Source organism: Taudactylus pleione, unplaced genomic scaffold, assembly GCF_031769625.1.
Source record: "Taudactylus pleione unplaced genomic scaffold, aTauple2 ptg000179l, whole genome shotgun sequence".
NCBI lineage: Eukaryota > Metazoa > Chordata > Amphibia > Anura > Myobatrachidae > Taudactylus > Taudactylus pleione.
The window spans coordinates 16,970,001-16,993,342 of NW_028284581.1; the positions used below are offsets into that span (position 1 = coordinate 16,970,001).

Consider the following 23,342-nt stretch of genomic DNA (forward strand, 5'->3'; position numbering starts at 1 on the left):
TATATGTATATATATATATAAATATATATATATACAGTCAGGTCCATAAATATTGGGACATTGACAGAATTTTCATGTTTTGGCCTCTACTCACCACTACAATGGTTTTGAAATGAAACAAACGAGATGTAATTACATCCAAATCGGGTGAACGGTGTAGGAATTACAACAGTTTCAATACGTGCCTCCCACTTTTTAAGGGGCCAAAAGTAATGGGACTATCAACTCAAAAGCTATTTCATGGACAGGTGTGGGCCATTCTCTCATTATTTCATTATCAATTAAGCAGGTAAAAGGTCTGGAGTTGATTCTAAGTGTGACATTTGCATTTGGAATCAGTTGTTGTCGACTCTCATTATGAGATCCAAAGAGCTGTCACTATCAGTGAATCAAGCCATCATTAGGCTGAAAAATCAAAACAAACCCATCAGAGAGATAGCAAAAACATTAGGTGTGGCCAAATCAACTGTTTGGAACATTCTTAAAAAGAAAGAACGCACCGGAGAGCTCAGCAACACCAAAAGACCCGGAAGACCACGGAAAACAACTGTGGTGGATGACAAAATAATTATTTCCCTGGTGAAGAAAAACCCCTTCACTACAGTTGGCCAAATCAAGAACACTCTCCAGGAGGTAGATGTATATGTGTCAAAGTCAACAATCAAAAGAAGACTTCACAAGAGTGAATATAGAGGGTTCACCACAAGATGCAAACCATTGGTGAGCCACAAAAACAGGAAGACTTTTGTCCAGGAATGATGATGTTCGTCCATGTAAGATGACGTTTAGCCTCTTTCTGAGTTCCGTTTTTTTGGAGGGAAAAATCCGAACTCAATGTGCAAACTCGAACCTATCCGAGCCTGCACATCCCTAATGTATATATATTACAAACAAAAAAAAAAATATATATATATATATATATATATATTATATATATGGACTTCCGCCACTCAGGATCCCAGCAGTCAAAATCCCGACTCTGCTCCTGGTTCCTAAAACTAACCTCCCCGCGCCCTAAACCTAACCCTTTTCCCTCGGTACCTAACCCTAACCCTCCCCCTAGGGCCCAACCCCCACTCTAAACCTAAAAATGCTGTGGCACCCCTGACTGCATCTGTATTGGTGTTTCGCTGTATTTACCGCTGTGTATCATGCAAAGGGTTAGTAATAGCCGCGACTGCATCCAATTTAGAATCAGGCCCTGTAAGGAGGGAGTATCCTGTCCCCTCAGCAGAGCCCATCCTCTCAACTGAGCCCGTCCCATTAGGGCTGCTTCCAATATTTTCCCGGGCTGGTTTTCCATCCCAATCCGCCCCTGTCACCAATATCTAGTAATGGCTTCCTCATCTTTAAATCATAACTGTTATCAGCTAAGAATCTAAAACATATTTAGTCACTGTAAGGATAAACAAGTCATCATATAATGAATAAGATATTGTTTTGGAAATACATGTTTAAGGTAAAATTACATTATATCAAATTCATTTATGAACCACTTTTTAGTTAGTTTCTCTGTAACAGATAGCTTCATTAGCTGTAACAGGGAAACACGATAGGCACTTCTTTCCACGTTAAAGACCCTAGATTCCAGAACTTAGTTGCCTATTTGGACATGATACAAACCTTTCATGTGGATCCCATTTACAACTTAGCCATCATCAGGAACAAGCTCTACCGATTCAGACGTGCCCCCACAAGCCAAGGGAACTGGTAATTTCACCACTATCCCACACAGGACTGCACATAGCTGCAGCAATCACTTACCTATCGAAGGGGCACTAATCCGGACCTCTACTCTCTGCGCTGTATGTATGTATATATATTTGTATTATAAACTGTTATTCCAACAAACAGACCTCTAAATTGCACTCTTAGCGCTGTCTATATCGAATCACAACAGACTTTTTTCTTCGCTTAAAGCTTTTTATGCCCATTGGCAATACAACTGTCAACGTGTTGGCTTCTGTGTTCTAACGTACCATACTATTAATGCTTGTCGATATTCTGACTGGCAACAAGTCTACTACTTCCCCTGAAAACCATAAAGCCATACTTGGTACAGAAACCTGCTAGCCCCTTAATGAGACTAATCCCCATGAAGTTGACTAGTTGCTCACCACCATCCTGGTTCACCTAATTAGACAGGCAGGGATAAAAAGCAAAAGTTTAGAAGTGTCTTCTGTGTGTGCAGAGGAAAGCAATATTAGTTTCTCCCTCTATTTACAGTTACACAGCAAGCACCAGTCACCACTCAGTCGTTATAACAGCAAACACATGCATGTGCAGTATGTGAGCAGGGTAGGATTTATATAACCATTTGAAAATTGTGAGTGGAGCACAACAGGTACAGTAAGGTTTACAGGATGCATGGGGACCAAGAGAGAGTAGAAGTTCTGGGTAGTGCAGCGGGAAGCTTGGGAGGGATGTAAATACTATGGGAGCTGGAGACGGGGTATACATGCATTTTAAGAATGTGCATTGATTGACGCACATTCAAATATGCTTTAGTAGTATGGAAGGAGATGAAAACCATGTACAATAGAATTCCGGTGAGCATGAAACACATACTGTTTACTGTAATTGCCCGGTGTGTGGATATTACATAGCATACTATAACATTATACCTACTTACAGAAGGATATTTCTTCATTATAACTACTTCACAATAAAGACAAGTTTTTAATTGCAGGAAAATAGTTTTTAAGAGATAAAAATAAAATCATATTAACTAGAATTAAAATCAAAACCTTTGCTTTTTTGTGATAATTCCATAAGGTGCTAAAAACTTCCCTTTATCCTATTATTCTTATGTTGATTACCCTCAATGCAAAAGCAGAAAACCTAACTCAGAAGTGAGGAGAAATATTCCATGTACCTTCTCTTTATCTCTACAGGCTTGTTTCAAATAAATGTTTTACACAGCGAACATTAGCTACAACAAATGCCAGTTAAGCCTCTGCAAAACTGAATTATTAAATCTGCCTGCCTATATCCTATTACAGTCTGCTTATGAATACTTGATTTTATTTTGGATAATTGACAAGAGTTGTCAGGAAACGATGGTTTTCATGGCAATCAAATTAAGATCAGCTGGTATGAGTGTCACACAGAAGAGTGCGTGTCATGTGTTGATACATTAATAGATAGGCTGTTTTGAAAGAGGGCACGTTGATCTGTCATAAATAGATGGATGTTGCTTTGTAGGGATAGCAGCCTAAAAAGAGTAACAGTGAAAGAAGACATACAAAACGTCACCAAACAAAGGGAAAATAGACATTGACTATGTATATCAAATACCAGCAACTTCCTTTTCAAATCATCTAAATGACGGTGCATGAAACTTTTAAGTGGTTGGCTAGATACACAGTAACAAAGGATTGGCATGACGTGACAAGGAGACAGTTCCATTTACCACTAGCAGAAAGCAAAGTTGAGTTTTGATAGTAACAGAGAACTGTAATATATCCCAAACATTTAAGCTATAATGTCATCACCTAGGACAACAGAGAAACACATATTGGCATTTATAAGAGATTGATGAAAATTAGTTGTAAAGCATTAATTTCTCTTAATACCACAGAAAGAACTATGTGCACTCAAGAGATATTTGATCTGAATTAAGAAACTGATGAAGCAATTGATTAATTGGAATTTAAGCCATCAGTCACTGGATCCATCAACAGATTCATTTACATTTTAAACAATCAGCTGATGGGCCAATAGAAGCCTGTGTATTAATACACCTTCAATATGATACCACTGAACTCATCACATTTCTGTATTGACAAGCACACAGATGCTTTTAATCCAAGCTTGATCACACTGCATATATTTGAGGATTTCTATATTGACGTTTGTGTTTAAGCAATATGCTGTCGTATTAAATACTTTATGGAATATATCTAAATGCAGAGACAGTACTATTTAATGAAAGGAGATACGTGTTTCAAATACTACATACTTGTTGATTCAGATTTAAGCTGATATTAGTAGACAGCAAACACAGATTAGTTAGCATGCAAAATGAGGCAACAATCTGTTTTATGTATACCAGGGTATATATCTGCTTTATATTAATAGGGTATCTTTGGAACACATTACAAATTAGTAAAAATACAGATACAAATGTTAGAATTCAGTTTAAATCTATTTTTAATGACTACTATTATGAAAAAAAAACATTTTTTTTCTAAAATAACTTGTGAAATATTACAATGCTATTAAAATTGTGTTAGTTGGTAGTGTAATGATCATGAATAAATTCATATAAACAGTCTCCTACTGTCAAAGTGGACTTACTTTATACCATTACTTTAAATAAATAAAAAAAACTAACCCTAAGTATTTAGGGGGAGATTTATCAAAGCTTAGAGAGAGATAAAGTACCAACCAATCAGCTCCTGTCATGTTACAGGCTGTGTTTGAAAAATGACAGATAGGAGCTAATTGGTATGTACTTTATCTCTGTCCACTTTATCGCTCTCCAAGACACAGTGAATAGACTCCTTAATCTCTCTCCAAGGCTTAGATAAATCTCATCCATAGTACATTATAAGCAAATTTGCATGCAAATAAGACGCAAAGTATTAAAACCCAAAAAATTAACACATGCATGGAAATCACTACCCGTGACGAAATGTGTACGTTTAGCCAGGTGTCTTGCGCCATATTTTGCAAAAAGGATAGGTGTATGAGAACACATTGTACAATGTGGGAAAATATGCTCTAAAGCTGGGTACACACCTGTAGAATTAGCGGCTGAAGCTGGGTACACACCTGTACAATCAGCGGCTGAAGCTGGGTACATACCTGTACAATCAGCGGCTGAAGCTGGGTACACACCTGTACAATCAGCGGCTGAAGCTGGGTACACACCTGTACAATCAGCGGCTGAAGCTGGGTACAGACCTGTACAATCAGCGGCTGAAGCTGGGTACACACCTGTACAATCAGCGGCTGAAGCTGGGTACACACCTGTACAATCAGCGGCTGAAGCTGGGTACAGACCTGTACAATCAGCGGCTGAAGCTGGGTACACACCTGTACAATCAGCGGCTGAAGATGGGTACACACCTGTACAATCAGCGGGTGAAGCTGGGTACACACCTGTACAATCAGCGGCTGAAGCTGGGTACACACCTGTACAATCATCGGCTGAAGCTGGGTACACACCTGTACAATCAGCAGGTGATCGGCTAAAACTCTCCCTATCAGCCATGCAGTGTGCCCCCAGAGTGACCCCCTGTCAGCTGCCTATGAGCTGCGTACACACTGTGCAGACATAGCACAGTGTGTACGGGCATCTATGGGATCAGGTGGTCAGCCGTTCCAGGAGCATTATAAGCTATTTATCAGCTAAAGCTCCTGCATCGGGACAGCGTACACACCTATACAATCCAACGGCCATTCTCTCGAAATCAAAAGACCGCCCCGACAATTGTATAGGTGTGTACCCAGCTTTAGGAATGCAATCCAGACTGACTTTCCATAAATAAATATGGAGTCCGTGTAACTGTATCTACACTTTATCTCTCTCAAAGGATTGATACATCTCTCCCAATATCATTTAATAGCCATTCAGTTGAAATATATTATTACTTTGTCACTGCTTTGATGTGGTATGGTTTGTATCCATTTGTTATTCAATATTGAGATCTGTTTATAATTACTTACTTTTTGTTGGAATAAAGTGCCTCTATTTGTAACTATTTCTAGAACAAAGTCATCTTAATTATCTTTTTAAAGATGCCTCTCATGGGTCTTGGATACTTCACAAAGGTCACAGGATGTGACCAAAAGCTTGTATTTTAATTTGGTGTGTCTACATTCTTGTGTATACAAACACTTTTCAAAGCCCACTGGTACATACCTGGGTGCAGCATTTAGACAGATTTTTTGTATGCATACTTTTGGATGTCTTTTTTGATTTTTTAGAACCTTTGCTAGTACCAGGGACACAGAATTAGTTGTGGGTGTGCTCGATCTCTGAGAGAACTATTTAATTCCTGTGCATAACAATCATCTGCAATTGATCCTAGAAGCGTTGTGACATTTTCACATTGCAGATAGTAGTGGTACACAGAAGTGGACAAGACTTTTCTAGCTACATATATACAGAATGTTAGCACACTAAGGGGGGAATTCAATTCAGTGCAATGTAGAATAGCTGGGAGAGAGCTCCCGCAGCTATTCAATACAACGCGCTGTTTGGGCGGCTAAAGGATTTCCTCTCGCACCCCCCTGGGGATGCGAGGAGAAATCCAACAAAAGTGGCAGGCGCGTCGCTGTTTGCCGGCTTAGCACGGCGCTAACAGCCGAACGCCCGGCACTTTAGTTCGAGAATGCCGGTTACCGCGTCTTAACACCCAGGTTAAGTCGCGAGAACTGGCATTTTCTGACTTACCTGCTTCCCGACAAGGCACACAAAGCATTGAATTGAATAGCTGCGGGAGCTCCCTCCCACGGCTATTCACCATCGCGCTGAATTGAATTCCCCCCCTAAGCTTCTTATACTTTTTTGTTTACTCATTTTTCACCTTCCTTTTGCTTTTCTGCCAGAACTTTTGCAATACCTTTATTCCAAAATAGGAACGTGTTTGCTTAACATATCATTTAAAGTGTTTTTATAACAATGTTAGTACTGTAAGATTGTCTTAGGTTGCAACCCCCAGATTTGATTGACTTGCAGCCTACAATCTTGTACTTTATATGGTCAATGAATGCCACTACTTATAACATCCTTATAATTGGCACCATGGGTTATATTATGCCTTAAATATATTTAAAAGACTATCTAAAGGTTGAATCTCTCTTAAAAAAATAATGCATGGAAATAACTTCTACATTTTAAGGTATGTGGCAGTCACAGTGCTGCACCTATGCAGATGTGTAGTGTAGGTCTGGGGTACTCTAATATTGTATGTGAATAGAAGTCTAAGAGAGAAAATGTAGGAGTGAGGGTTCGACGTGAGTGTGTCTTTCAAATACAGTGTCAAAACCCTTACATAGTATTCAAAGAACTAATATTATGATGATTGCAGCCGTCTATATATTGAAGTAGAAATATTAAGAATGATGTTAATCAATACGTGTGTGTGAATGTAGTATGTAGATCATAGTGGGGCAGATGTATGAAGCTGTGGAAAGTGATAAAGTGCAGAGTGATAAACGACCAACCAATCCGCTCCCACCTGTCATTTTTCAAACACAGCTAGTAACATGACAGTTGTGAGCTGATTGGTTGGCCATTTATCACTCTGCACTTTATCACTTTCCAGAGCTTCATACATCTGCCCCAATGAATCTTGCATGCTGTATGGAGAATATTCCTCATAACAAAATCGTCTGCGTGATGGTTATACTGGTGGTGTTAATACAACTTCAAATCAGGCGTATGTGCAAAATGAGCCTAACAGGTAGTGGTGTAGCGGTTATTCTCATTACTTTTTGGGATTAAAAATGATAAATAGCAGAATATTATAAATTCACTTTATGCTGAAGATGTTGCAGCCTTGTTGTGACAGTGCACTGCAGTTGAACATATACTGTACATGCTACAGTACATAACCCCTTTAGTATTACAGGTTATCTTAGTTTGCAGTTTTTGCTCGTGATGTTGGGGGACAATTGTGTTGTGGGTTTGGTGCATGATTTCCCTGTTGTTTTGCAACCAGTGCATTTGCAGTAGTGAAAGAAACATCGTAATGCTTCTACTATGCTTACGTTATTCTCTGAATCCCCAATCATGCATGAAAAAGGGAAACCCTGTCGCTGTATCAGTAACATTATCAAACAGGCCTGTCAGTGTCTGACACTGTAACATAGTATTTCACATGCAGATGCCGCATATCATTTTAATCAACATAAACTGCTTGTGTGTCCTGTTCGCATCGCTTTGCGAATAAGGTGCATTTTAGGGAAAAAGTTAAACGAAAAGACGCTCAGCACTACCGGAATGCGCCACGGCATGGTGAGACTAGAAGGGCTGTATAACGCCAAGGAGGCTAGATGAATGTGGACACATATGTACATCAAAACAAAGGGTTAGTAGATGCAGCAATGATGGATCAGATAGTAGTGGGGGATAGGATGCAAAACAGTACTCAATGAGTCCATACCCACAGAGTGGGTAAACAGACAGGATCAGATACACCAGTGGTACAAGGGAAGACAGGGAATCAAGGTGCCCTGGTGTCAGGTATAGTGCTAGAATGAGAAAACAATGAAGAGGGTTCTGCCCATAAAGGTTTAGAGACTACGACGTAAGGGTGTAACAAGGAGGGTTAACTGGGAGAGAGGGTATGTGGGTGATCAGAGGATCTGAGCAGTGGTTATGAATGTCTGATAGGCTTTTATGAAGAGTTTAGCCTTAAGTGCATGGTTACATGTGTGGAGACTACAGAAAGTCTGATGTCTGACAGAGCAAGGGACTAATTCTAGAGTAGTGGGGCACTGAAGGAATTTTGGATATGGTAATGAGATGAAGTCTCTGAGTGGTGGTGAGGCACCTGGTGGAGAGGCGGAGATAATCTGAGGGAGTGTGAATTAAAATTTGGTTTAAGATATAGGAGGTAGTGCAGCACTTGAGAGGTTTATATGTGAGGGTGATGAATGGATAGAAAGGCAATGAAGCAGAGAAAGGAGGTTGATGCAGAGCAGCGAAAGATGTAATCGACACAGGTGGCAGCATAATGGATAGATTGAACTGGAGCAGGTGTCAGAAAGTAGTAGAATAGCTGCAGTAATCCAGGCGCAAAATGATGAGTGTAATGATGAGAGATTTGGTGGCATCCAAACTCTGATAAACCATTTGCTACACTGCATGTTTAATTTTTAACATTCCCTATTTAACAATACAGGAGTTGAGAATTTAGAGCCCAAATCAACACCTTGAACTCTTTGTCATGTTCCTCATACCATTCCTGAACAATTTTTGCAGTGTGGCAGGGCGCAATATCCTGCTGAAAGAGGCCACTGCCATCAGGGAAAACCATTGCCCTGAAGGGGTGTCTATGTGGTCTGCGATAATGTTTAGATGGTGGTAGTGTGAAAGTAACACATGGATGACAAAACCCAATGTTTCCCAACGGAACATTGCCAAGAGCATCACACTGCCTCCACTGGCTTGCCTTCTTCCCACAGTGCATCTTGGTGCCATCTCTTCATCAGATCATTGTTTAGTTCTGAGTCTCAGGTGCCTATTGTAGGCGCTTTGGCGGTGGACAGGGATCAGCAGGGGCACTCTGACCGGTCTGCGAGCAAGCGGTGAGGCACTGTATGTTCTGAATCCTTTCTATTATAGCCAGCATTAACTTTTTGTAGCAATTTGGGCTACTGCAGCTCTTCTTCAGAAAAGGAGAAGATGTCTAGCCTTCATTCCCCATGCATCAATGAGCCTTGAACACCCATGGCCCTGTCGCTGGTTCACTGGTTATCCTTCCTTCAATCACTTTTGGTAGGTACTAACCACTGCATACCGGGAATAACCCACAAGATCTGGTGTTTTGGAGATGCTCTGACCCAGTCATCAAGCTGTCCAATTTGGCCCTTGTCCAAGTCGCTCAGGTCCACAGGCTTGTCCAATTTTCTTGCTTCCAATACATGAACTTGAAGAACTGACTGTTCACTTGCTGCCTAATATATCCCACTCCTTGAAAGGTGCCATTGTAACAAGATAATCAATGGTATCCACTTCACCTGCCCGTGGTTTTAAAGTTTGGGCACACCTGTGTAAGATGTTAATGTTCTCCAGCAAAACACTCAACACAGTATACCTATGATCAAGAGTCTCAAACTACTAAAGTATATTCTGAAAGGAAACAACATACTATGTATTGCACCATAGAAGTATGTTAAAAGTAGGAGCGATTTCATATTAATTACAGATGTGTCCACATACATCTAGCCTCTTTGCGCGTTAAACAGCCCTTTGAATCTCGCAATGTCGTGGCGTGACTCGGTAGCGCCAAACATCTTTTTGTGCAATTTTTGTATCCTCAAATTTACACAGTGATGTGAATAGCTAGCACAAGCAGCATCTGCTGATTAAAATTATATGCAGCATGTCTATGTTCTGTGTTCGTCTGTAGGTATCTGCATGTGAAATGCTACGTTACAGCCGCTGACACTGCAACGTAGCATTCACATGAAAATACACCCGCAGTCACACACAGAACATAGACATGCTGCATATCATTTAAATCAGCAGAAGCTGATTGTGCCATCTATTCACATCACTGTGTAAATGAGATGTATCTGAAGGTAAAAAAGTTGCATGAAAGGAGCTCCCGCGTTGTATGTCGCTTGTAACGCATGGAGGATAGATGTATGTGGACACATCTGTATACCTGACAAAAAACAATTGCCGTTTTAAATTGTTTTATCTCCCAGGAACATTTAATAAGATGTTTGCATTGTGGGATTATGTAAATGGTATATTTGTTCCCAGCTATTTGACTAATCCTCAAAGACTTTTTTTCTCCTTTAACAAAATGATTTAGTCTAATAAAGAAGAATTTAGCATGAGGGTTTTCTTATACCTATCCTAAGTTTGAATGAGGTTACAGTTTAAAACAATGGTCGCATTACAAAAAGGGTACAATTATTCAGCAGCTTAAAATGGGTGTCAAAACATTTCCAGTCTGAGTTAAATCAAATGTTAGAACTGGAATGGGAACTGAGGTAAGGAAACAGATTAAAGTAGTTTGGACAGGTAGTTGGCAGTTGCTCATGCCCTGAAGATAAAAGTTTATCTAGCCGTATGTGCAAAACTTCACTCTAGTCATTTGTCATTCTTCACAGCAAAACAGTGCACTTCCAGAGACCACTTCTTTTTTTAAACAAGTTTATAAATTCTTGACTCAATAATGCAATGCTTCTAAAACATTAGACAATTTACAACCCACTTGTTATATTCCAGTAATATGTAATTATTTTTTGGTTTGTTTTAGTAGGCTACCTACCTTAAAACAATGGGAAGGGTTTGAATTTGAGCTACAGTACACTCCCTATGGACAATAATATGCAAGTAACTCACTGAAAAAGAGAAAAGACTTCAAAGTAGTGTAATTTTTTAGACATATTGTGTAATCTGGAGAAAAAAAAAATATCTCCTGTATCATATTAAAGTGTATTAAGGTCATTCCTATTCCAACAATTTTTAGTTACTGAACACAAATAATTTGCCCCTTTATTCTAATTAATCAATATGGTAGTATTTTTTTTTTACCTCTGCCAGCCATATTATCACATCACTTACACTGATAAACGTATTGTAATGAAATTGCTGTAAACATGTTATACTCGCAGTATAGTAAGCCAAACAAAAACCTTATGCACCAAATTGCAGCTTTGGAGCTTGTATACAGAAGATCATTCTTAAGGTGTGTACACACGGTACGATATCTATAAAGGATATGAACGACATCGTTCAACGATATAGCGTTCATTTTCATGCAGTGAACGTCCAAAGATGCGCGTTCCTGCATGAACGATAACGATATCTATGATTGTCCGTACATGCAGGCCAACTTGCACGATATTGTCAGCATTGCCTGTTAAGAGATGTGGCAGGATGACTTCACTGAAACATGGCTTTCAAGTCGTTGGTGGTACAGATCGTACCGTGTGTATGCAGCATTAGTTCAATGGAGTTTTCAATATCATTTTCTGAATCCAAAATCATACAGCAATATGTGCCATCCTCTCCTATGGGACAAAGGGGGTCATCTCACTTAAGCATGAAGTTCCTTTGGAGCCTCAAAACTGTTGATGGCACAGATGCGTCCTCATATACTATTGATGCATCTTTTTCACCTAAAAATGCATTGCAAAATGGATGTGACAAACTGCTTAAAGAGACTGCACTTAATTAATAAATTGATTAATTAATTTGATATGCAACACTAGTATATTTGCGTGCCACTGTGATTCAGCTGTGGACAGATATGCTATCGCAGCTGCTAACATGTTAGCAGCTGCGATAGCTGTAATATGGTAGTACAGCCGGAGGCGTTAAGCAAGCCGGCCGCCGCAGATGAGTAAAAGAGGCCAGGAAATCTCCGTCGGCCGACGGAGATCCTGGCCTCTCTCCTCCCCCCCAAAGGAGGGGCAACGGATGCCATCGCCACCCTTTTCCCGCTCAGAATCGTTGACAGTCTGCATGCGCGGTATGGGTCAGGCGCATGCGCAGATTCCAGTTAATCGAGAATCTGCGTGATCCCTGTCACTGCGTCCACTGATGAATCACCCCCTGACATCACTCTGCAGACCAACATTGAACATCATATCTAGCAGGGCTGCCATCAGGGGGGGAATACCAATACTGAAGTCCCGATCTTGGACAGAAAGGAGGCCGCAGTGGCACTGTGTGGCTGCTTTCAATCTACCCTGCTGTTTATAATCTCCATATGCTAAAATTTGGCAAGATCAAAGTTTGTGGATTGATTACGCTGTCTGCCAGAGTCTGAATGTATTGAGTACTGAGCTGCTCTTCAGCCTGCCAGAGTGTGACAGTGTGTGTATAAAGCCAGCTCCAGAACATGTGCAATTTAATAGTCTCTTTCCTTATGGAATTGTGTGACAGTGTGTGGCCCTGACGAAGTTCAAACATAATAAAAACCTAATCCTGGTCAAACTACACCACCATGCCAAACTTAGTGGAGCTAGGTTCAAATCTCTGGACGGACAGACAGACAGACAGACAGACACACACACACACTATCTCGCATATAATATAGTTTACAATTTTCTATATAATTAGTGTTCTTCTTGATTGTAGTGCCAATCTATACAGAATTACTACATAAAAGAAGCATATTGCAGAGGTACTGCTAGTGTCTCAATTCACTTATGACAAGTACTTAATTAACTGATTAACACTACTGACTTCAAAGACCAATGTTTACTTGAAAACACAAATGTAAAATGAGCCCCAAATATGAGCTTTATTTATGAAGTAGCGGTTTTCATAAGCAACCGCTTCCAGGCAGCTTAGGTGAACATTTAAAATGAACCTTGCAGTCCGTGTAAGGCCTAGCTTGCTTTGCATGGACTGCAGGTGCCGTTTTAAATATTCACCTCCAACCCACCGGGAAGCGGCGGCTTACAAAAGCAGCTGTTTCATAATTAAAGTCCCATATGTTTGTCATAATCAGAAATGCTACTCTTGATTTCAATAATACAGTAGTAGTAAAGTGTATTTCCACCATGGTACAGTGATGATTAATGTTCAGTTATTTCCAGACACAAAGGGGCTAATTTAGAGTCGCCCGCTGCTATGACAGCTTTAGCGTCTTTAGCAGAAGTTGTATCTGCAACTTCATGCTAATATTAGTAAAAGCCCTTCCTCTGGTATAAAAGTGGGTGTCTGAATGTGCAAGGACTGGGAAGCCCAGTTTGTGATCTTCAGATGCAACAATCCTACTTGGTACATCTTTACACACTACCATCGGATGCACCACCGCACCTACCCCATGCTAGGTGTAGAATTTCCGTCAGAGTATGGCCTCCATTGTTAGCAATTGAGCGTCTGAGTTCGCAATATTTCCATAACACGCCCATAAGACAGTGCATCTCTGTGGTTCTGAATAACCACTTCCCGGGAATGCCCAATACATTTCAGAGATCATGCGCCTCGATCACTACTGCCACTCTGTGTGCACATACACATGTGCTGTGCGACTTTCTTGCTGCTTAGATGCATGCGCATTTGAAAAATATTTGCGCGAATATCTGCACCTGCGTCCGTCTCAGAATCAGGCCCTAAATGTACTGTGAAAACAATGATTACTTTTAGAAATATGTACGGTACTGTGCAAAAGTTTTAGGCTGGTGTGGAAAAAATGCTGCAAAGTAAGAATGCTTTTAAAAATTGAAGTGTTAAAAGTCTATTTTTTATCAATTAACTAATTGCAAAGTGAATGAACAGCCTATATTACTGTATCCCTACTAAGCATTTACAGCTAATCGCAGTCACTGCAGCTAACTAAATCAATGCTGTCATCCAAGATCATCAGTGTTCTGCCCAGGCTGTTTTCTGCGGGCGCATCACCCGGCAGAACAGCCTGCAGCCCTCCACTGTTCCGCGCCGACCCCCGCTGTCCCCTATTGTGAAACGCTGGCCTCTGAAGTGACCGGAAGCTAAAGAAGCCTCCAACCGCTTCAGAGGCCAGCGCTCCCAGTGATGCACTGTGCGGGTGACGTCATCTAGTTAGATCCAGTCAGCGCGAGGCAGCGGGAGCGGCTAGCAAGTAAAAGTAAGTGCTGGGCTGGGGCTGGGGCCAGGACCAGTCTGAGAGACACTATTAAACCTGGGGGCACTGCATAAGGGGCCAGCCTGGGGGCACTGCATAAAGGACACTATTAAACCTGGGGGCACTGCATAAGGGGCCAGCCTGGGTGACCCGCATAAGGGACACTATTTAAGCCTGGGGGCAAGTTAAACTACAGGGCAATGCATAAAGGGGAAAACTACAGGGGGCACTGTATAATGGGCACTTTTGACTGAGAGCCAGTGGGTGGAGCAGCCTGAGACCTGTCGGGCTGGATTGGTAAGGGAGATACCCCTTTTCCCGGCGCGCGCATAATTGCGAAGGCCCCCACCCGACTACTTTTGGATGCCACCCGGCTGGAAAAAATTTCTGGGGAGAACACTGAAGATCATAGTGTTCTCGCTAAGAGTTAGCAGCTAATCGTGGTCACTGCCGCTACATAGATCGTGGCTGTCGGCCAGAGTTATTTCATTAGCATTCTCTCGAAGCCGCCCGCAGTTGATGTCGGTCATTAAAACATGGCTGTCAGCTTGAATCATTCATGCACGGCTATCAGTTTGTATTACTTGTTAGTGGCTGCCGTCTATCAGGTCTAAACACGTAGAGTCTACATTATTCACAGGAGCTACAAGTACACATTTTACAGCACTTTTCCAATATATAGTGGCACATAGTGTAACGCTGACGCGCGTTTCGCTTTATCAAAGCTGTAACCCGATTGTTCCTTGGCGCCTACAGTTTATACCTGGAATAGCCAATCATCATCTGTTTCCTTCTATGACATATCGTAGCATGAGATATATATATATATATGTATATATCTCATACTACGATACGTAGCATGAGATATATATATGGTGGCCCAGTGCGCATGCGCACGACGGACCCGGCTCCGTCGTGCGCATGTGCGAAACCCGGATAGCGGTCTTGTCGCAAACCCGATTGTCACGATGGTCTTGACCATCGCGACCATCTTCCTGGCCGCTCGCTATAGCTGTGTGTGGTCACCAACAGCTATACGAGCGGCCAGGAGGCCCCTCTAAAAATCAAGAAGGACGGCCCTGATTCAGAGCGAGCGCTCTGTCAGAGCATCCGGCTCTGAATCAGGGCCACTGTGCAGTGCTGAAGTGAAGCAGTGGAGTTGCAGCAGGTAGGATTGCTTTTGAATGCTACTTTAATATGAGTCTAGGGACTGCTAGCACAGCACTGACCGCAGTATTTGACGCAACTAAGGCAGGTGTCTGATATAGGAACACATGGGTGGCACTCTTTAATCAAACAGATTTTCTTGCACATAGTATTATGCGTACATCTATTTATATTTGTTTCAGGATAGTAAACATGGCAGTGATGTGTGATATAAAGTTTGTTGGCTTTCTACATTCAAGTAGTAAATTAAGGTGGTCTTTTCATTAATTAATAGTAGCTAACATACTCTTCAGTTGCCTAGGTATACATTGCCAACGGGTGAATTCAACAGCAAGATGTGTCCTCGCTCATAGTTGCCGCCGATGCGGCAAATGTGTGCACACATTGCGGCATGTGATTTGCTGCGTATGCCACAGTACACCAGGTCGCTCCCGCGCCTATGGATCGCCCATTCGCAGACAAGTTTATAATTTTTCCCATAATCCACACTCAAGAGTTGCTGCAACTCATACCCAAATTTCAGTAGTAAAATGAGTTTACTAAAAATGCAATTGTGTGCATATGCAAAGTTACAAAGAATTGCAAGATGTGTGCATTTCTGCACCATTAGCAAGTGGTGGTGGGATATGTCGCTAGTGATTTGTCACAAACACATACATGCTTTTAACCATCTATTTTGCTTGAGTAATACACAAGTGCTGATATGTTTTAGAAATGAGAAACTGAAACCTAGGGTACAACTTTTAATCTGGAGTTTTTGAAAGTATTTTCCTCTAAAAAAACAAGCACACAAAAACTTTATGTACAGTATCCACTTGTAACGTAGAAAGCACCTACAGTATCATTTATCAGCAGTACATTAGCAATCAGCCAATTGCAATCAGTTCTGCATGAGCAGTAAAGACCCCCATATATCAGCAATCTGAAAACCACAATTAAACAATTTGAAGATTTGTTGCCCAACATTAGGATTTCCCACTCTAGCAATCTGTGCCCATATATTACAGATCTTTTTCAGTGATTTTCAGATCATTTTCAGCAAACACAGATCTGCCAATATGGAAAGGCTCATCATTTTACTAGGAACAGTCTGCAAATCTGCTGATCTTCTCCATACACTAGCAATCTACAGCCCCAATCCATCTGTGAAATCCAACATGTTGGACAATCTTATTTAACAATTCCAATCACTTTTTGGTTGCAATCTGCGATCTGTGAAGCTCATACATTGCAGATTTTTAAACACAATCGATTGCAAATTGCAGAATTGCCACAATCGATTGCTGATGTATGGGGGCCATTACACATCCTAAAACTCTTTAGAGAAGCAGTAAATAGGAAATACCACCTGGCCTGATTAGGACTGTCTGGCCTAAATCTGAACATTTGAGATGATTACACTTTTACCATTTCAGTGTTATGTTAAGAATTAAATGAAACTACCGGAATCTAAAGCATGAACGTCTATGCTCAAACCGTAGAATTTGTATAAACGCATGCCACCAGCGAATTCGCAAATACATACATGTTGCAACCATCTACAACAACATTAAATTATAAAACGGTCAACAGTGGTAACTAATTTGTTCTGCTAGTTTTCATCAACATGAAAGTTTCATTAATTAGGTTTGTCACCCTCACTCATTATGATAACCGCATTCCTAAAATAGTTGTTAGCCTGTGGGTCTAGAATCAAAGCATTTGTCACCATATAATCTATGATTGGTCCCCAGAATCCTCTCTTTCCAAACCTATCATGTGTCTACATCTGAAAACCTATGTATTAATTATGTTGCAATATTAAAATTACATTTCTTATTATAAAGTAGTTAACTTTCTATTAATTATACACACTATGCACAATTTGAAGTCAATATTAAAGGTATTAAAAGTAAACACGTTATTAATTAAAAAATGAAGCAGGGTTTAAAAAGCTAATTCAAAGACAGGTCACAGACAAAAAAGGTTAAGAACCCACGGTCTAAGCATTCCTCACTGTGTACCACTGCTTTCAGCAATTCTGCAGCAAGAGCAAAGCTGCACCTGCAGTAACAGGCTTTTTTCCAGCTAAAGCCTACAAGGAATCTGTATGATAACTTTGAGCTAATACATTTTTGTCAGTTCCTGTTGATTTGTTTTTAGATTTTTTTTGTCAAGATCACAAGAAATGTAATTTGGTTACAAAAGTCTAATTTTCTGTATATCACTGAACCAAAATATTCGACATACCAGTTTTCTCTGAGGTTCTCAGAAAGACCATGTCAGCTGGGATTCGTTGATTCTGTAAATAAATAAATAAATGTACGCATAAAAAAATAATTCCAATCAAGATATGTTCTATAGTATTAGCAACCAAAAGGTCACAAACAGGATTGAAATGCAATTAAAATAGGATTTATCTCAGTACTTTATATTCTGCATTTGCAATTTAGAAATCAATATTTTAAAAAATTATACAATAAATAAGTAACAGTTAAGCCTTCCAAATTCTTCCCATTGGTGAACAACTAAACGCACTATGAATTTCAATAAGGACTGTCATTATTTTATGCTGTTGTATACATTTATTGCAATAGTAAAATTCAAACTGCAGTATAGCACTAGCATACTGGTCTACGTACACCACAAGCACACAAAATGATATTACTCTTACAGATGTGTCCTCATACACCTAGGCACGAGATGCCTGGTGTGAGTGAGCTGCATCGAGCGGTGTAGCATCTTCTCGTTTCAATGTGCATCTTAGTCACCACGCAATTCGACAAAACCACTTCACGAGGGTGCACTGATTAATTTCATATGCAACACTTATATCTCTGTGTGACTGAACAATGGAACTTGGCGTGAAAGAAAGCCACAGTCGCCTCATCGTAGAACTTCGTATACAGATTAAGACTTAGAGCAGTATTCAGTTTGAGCCGAGCCGCGATACTTTTTCGCGGCCCGGACTTTCCGCCTACTTCGCCTGTTTTGCAGGCGGAAAAATATTGCGCGCGTGCACGCTTTACCCCGTATTCAATTTGAAAGTACGCGAAAACGGGACCCGGCAAAACTTGAACAGGTAGTACTGTCAGTTTTGGGGAAATCAGCCTGACACCCCCCAAAAGATGTTCTGACATGGGGGTTAGCTATGGTACCCCCGATTTGGCTTGCTGAAGGTATTTGGTGTTTATAAACGGGCTCAATAGCTGCTAAATAGCGATTTTCTATACGTGATGCAGAATAGTATTCAGGAGGATTTTTCCAGAAAAGAACTTATCCCAGCAAATTTGGGGTACTTAAAAATGGGGGTCAGAATATTTTAAAGTTGCTAAAGTGAAGTTGAAAAAAATCATGAAAAATCCACCTGCCGCAAGCACCTGTAATCAAAAAAACACTTGGGGCATACTTGCCCCCCCCCCCTAGAGTCAAGTTCGCTAGTTCTTAAGTTTTTTTAAATTTTTCACCCCCTTTTTCAAAGTCATTTTTTGGGGTGTCAAGTGGTTTTTTTTTGACACAGTTTACCTTTGGGGGACTGTCTGAAGGCTGCACGGGGGTTCCCGCAACGTTGGGCCCCAAAACCCCAATTCTGCACTTTTTTCCGTCTCCCATTCATAGGCGAAACTTTTCCGCCTATTACACTGCATTAACTTTCCGCCTAGGTGGAAAGTCTTTCAAATTGAATACGGGGTAAAAGCCAAACAGGCGAAAATGACGTCATCGGCAAAAAGTTTCCGCCAAAAACACGCGGAAACTGACTTTTCGCCTCAAATTGAATACGGCCCTTGGTCGCAAACAGAAATTTAAGTGTCACATTTCATATTAATCAGTGCAGTCTCTTGAAACGGTTTTGTCTCATCGCATTGAGCAAAAAAGACGCTCAGCGCAAGCTGAGTCGTATGGGACCTGGTGTGCCAAGAAGGGCTGTTTGGCGCGACTGCGGCAAAAGTGTATGAGGACACATCTGTATGGTAAATAAATGTCCATTAGATGAAATAAGTGGAATCATCAAAAATATTTTAGGTATATGTTTTTTATGATTTTATTTTTTTTACATTTTGTTTCTGTGGTTTCCAAGGCTTTGACGTGAATCAGGGTTTCAGCATGCATATTATCAACAGTCTTATCACCAAGATACCAGCCAAAGGTCGACACTAATGCAATTCAACCTTTACTAATCTACAGGTAGCATGTCTTCGATGTCAGTGTAGTCTAAAGCTGGCCACACACTAGACCAACTTACATCCAACCATCCAACTAGTTGATTGGTTGGAATGAAAATCTGGTAAGGTATGAAAGCAAATGAGTCAGGAATTTGCTCCCAAACGCCAGAAAATGGACAAAAACTATTGTTTCAACAAATTGTTTAAATCAAACATTTAACAAACTTGTCTGAACGTCCATTTTCATCTATTTTCTGGCATTTAGGAGCAAATTGCTGATCATCGTTTACTTTCATACGTTACAAGGTTTTCATTCCAACCAGCCAACTAGTAGGATGGTTGGATGAAAGTTGGTCTAGTGTGTGGTCAGCTTTAGCCACAGGTTCTCAAACTCGGTCCTCAGGACCCCAAACAATGCATGTTTTCCATGTATCCTTACAGAATTACAAGTGAAATAATTAGCTCACCTGTGGATTTTTTTAAACTGTGTCAGTGAGTGATGAATACACCTGTGCACCTGCTAGGTTACCTGTAAAATATGACCTGTGTGGGGTCCTGAGGACCGAGTTTTAGAACCACTGGTCTAAGCCATCTGGGGAAGTGTACTGTAAATTAAAAGCCAAGAAATGGGCAATATTACATTCTCTTTAGGTCTCAATACAGTTTTAATACTAATGCGGTGAGATTTGCCAATCCAAATATATTAACGTAAGACCAAATCCAGCTGAAGGATAATAATTTACACCTACTGTATAAGTTACACCTGTATTTTGCATACAAAGGAAGCAAATGCTCTTTTTTCATGCATGGAAAATGCTGCCTGCAATAGCACTGTAACACACAAATACTGGACTTTAGTTTTACAGTCATTTAGACTTGTGCCAGATCCAACCTTCTTCCCAACTGTAAATCTGTCTTCACATTAAAATGTGCCCCCCTGCAGAGAAACATGGGCCTTGTCTTGTTTATCAGGGATGCAGTGTATAAAGCTGGCGGACGGGTTGCCGGCAGTCGAAATATCGATGCCATAATGCCAACACCGATATCCCGATGGACATCAGGATTGCAGCTACATATTAAAATAGTAACTTCAGAGGTTAATTTTAATCTAATGGTATGGTTGAAACACCGTTCTGCATCCTTCCTAGAAGTTAGGCACAAATGTTGAAATGGTTTATGAGTTGTTTTAAACCTTAAGTTATAATACAAAAGAAACAATTTTACTACAACTATAAATGATGGCGTTCTATACACAAATGTGTTTTTTTCTCTTTCAGACACATAATATAAACAAATGTATTTCAATGACATACGAAGGAGTTAAAGAAAAAATAAAAACAAAAACAACAGACTTGGCATCCCAACCAATAGAAATATGAGCAGATTTAAGATCCGTCAGTTTACAAGTGCTGTTCTTCACAACGTCTACCGTAATTTACACCCTCAATTCAAAACTGCCGAGGTGCCAAAGTAAGAGGAAATATAACACTTGATATGGCATGTCATATGTAGATAATTGAAGTAAAGAGCCATGGGCTACTAGACAATGCAATCTGCTGGTAAGCAACATGATGACATCATAAGAAAAGTACAATCAAACTCTGCTAGAGAGCAGAAGCGTAACAGATGTTCTTGCTGTGTATTTTTATTTAGCAGAGCCAATTCATAGAGAGTGCAAAAGGCTGACCTAAGGCTGCAAACACATAGTGTGCATTCAGCTATTTACAGATGTTTTATACATCTGTTCTTTTCAGCAAAGCTTTTTTGATTGTAACACTCACTGTGACATAAAAATAATGTTTTCAAAGACAAGCTAGTCCCATATGCGGAAGTACAGTGGCATAATGTTTATTATAAATTTAGAATTGGTTAAAATGCTTTTTCTAAAAATTAAATTAAGTCTATGGAATTAGATAATGGAATGTATTTTTAATACAGTGTGAAAAGTATTGCGATACAGAGAGATTGTGTTCATTCTAGTACCCTACACCTGTCACAACCCGTGCAGTTCCTTCTTCCTGTCTGCGGTGTTGCGCTCTGCGCTGGTGCTTCTAGCACACCCTGGTCTGTATCTTAGCAGTCTGTTACATCAGCTGAGTGTGCTAGAAGCACCAGAGCAGAGAGTGTGGCACCCCAGGCAGGAAAGAGGAACTGCACAGGTTGTGACAGATGCATGGTGCTAAAATGAACATTACATTTTATTATTAAATCAAAATAAAACAAACTGCTGTGTGAAGAAACATGTCAAAGACATTTCCACTTTTTACGTATGAAAATGTAACAAGTTAACAAGAAAGATAGATGGATCTCTTGAATAGGCAAAAAAACCAAGCAATGACAAAGATCATCTGTACATACAACATTGGAAAAGGTAAGCTACATTCCTTAAAATGTTTATTTTATAGCTAGTAAAATGTGTACAATCACAATTAACTATAATCCATCATAAGAAATTATGTAACCGAGGTAGCTGGTTATTATGCAACTTATTTTTCAGAAAGAAAATGAACATATGATTTTATTAAACACAAATTACTAAAAATATAAATAACTATCGCTAACAAAGAGAGGGCTTAATAGGATCAGAGACAGATTGCCAAGAGGCACAGACAGGCTAATGGAAGCAGATTTCTAAGTATTACACAACATATAATAAAAAAAATAGAAGCGTTATTTCTCTTAAGTGACTACACAACTTTATTTTGTATTAGTCAAGAGCTTGTGATGCATAACAAAACCAGGCACATTTGGCAAGTCATGCTGGAAAGGTCTGATGACTAAGCTTCACCGCTTACAGTAGAATCCTGGACAGTTATGGGAAGATAGCAACAATTCCTGGGTAATACTACAAACAAAATGTGCTCATAATGATAAAATATAAAACTCCTTATTCAAGTAAGTCTATTCAAATTTTTTTTAAATAAATATCAAATTTGTGCTCACTACTACAAGTAAACCATATACTATTAACTTTTCCCTTACGTTAGATTGGTTTGAAAAATAACAAGGTGCTTAAAACTGAGACTTTCCTGTGACATGAAAATTGAACACTTCACACAAATTGTTTGCTTTAGTTGTAAACATATGGATCGTCCTTTCAAATGACTCATTCATTTCACTGTTGAATTGCTGTTGATGCATCTTCCAGTCAAGTGCTAAGTTCAGCTCATTTGCCGCTGTAATAACCAGAAAGACAACCCATTTATATTACAAATGTATGAATGTATGTACATACCGGTACCTACAGACACAGCAGCCACTTTATTATAGCTACACCTGTTTTTTACTGTAAACATATAATCTGCCATTCATGTGCAGCAGCTCAATTAATAAAAGCATGCAGACATGATAAAGATATTTAATTGTGGTTCAGACCAAACAACAGAGTGCCTGATTCAGCAAGGATCACTATTCTGCTTATACGCACGAAGCGCAGTTGCTAATATCAGCGGTGATATGTAAATAAATGCATTCGCATTGCGATCGCAGCCTAAGTTAACAGTTAAGGTCAGACATCACTCAGGTATTGCTTACTTCACCGCACGCTATGAGGTCTCAGGCGGCATCTGGTATCGCAGTGGCTAATTTATGCGTATCCTCTGTGATCACAGTTCTGATCGCAGCTACCGGTTTGTGCATGCGCACTGCGATGCGTAGTACCCAACAATCGGCCAACTGCGATCCTTGCTGAATCAGGCACAGAATGAGGAAGAAGTGTGATCTAAGTAACTTAAACCAAATAATGATTGCTGATGCCTCATTAGAAATACTCAGAACCTGC

At 40.1% G+C, this 23,342-nt stretch overlaps 1 protein-coding gene across 4 annotated transcripts in view; it reads right to left on the reverse strand.

The window, feature by feature from the left end:
- The window catches only part of ATP9B (ATPase phospholipid transporting 9B), a 434,681-nt gene that overhangs the window by 283,522 nt on the left and 127,817 nt on the right, over positions 1–23,342 (reverse strand). For all 4 annotated transcript variants that reach the window (XM_088475905.1, XM_088475902.1, XM_088475901.1 and 1 more), the window contains exon 7: positions 17,649–17,700. In XM_088475905.1, the coding sequence (XP_088332031.1) occupies positions 17,649–17,700 (52 nt within the window). The remainder of the gene's footprint in view (positions 1–17,648; positions 17,701–23,342) is intronic.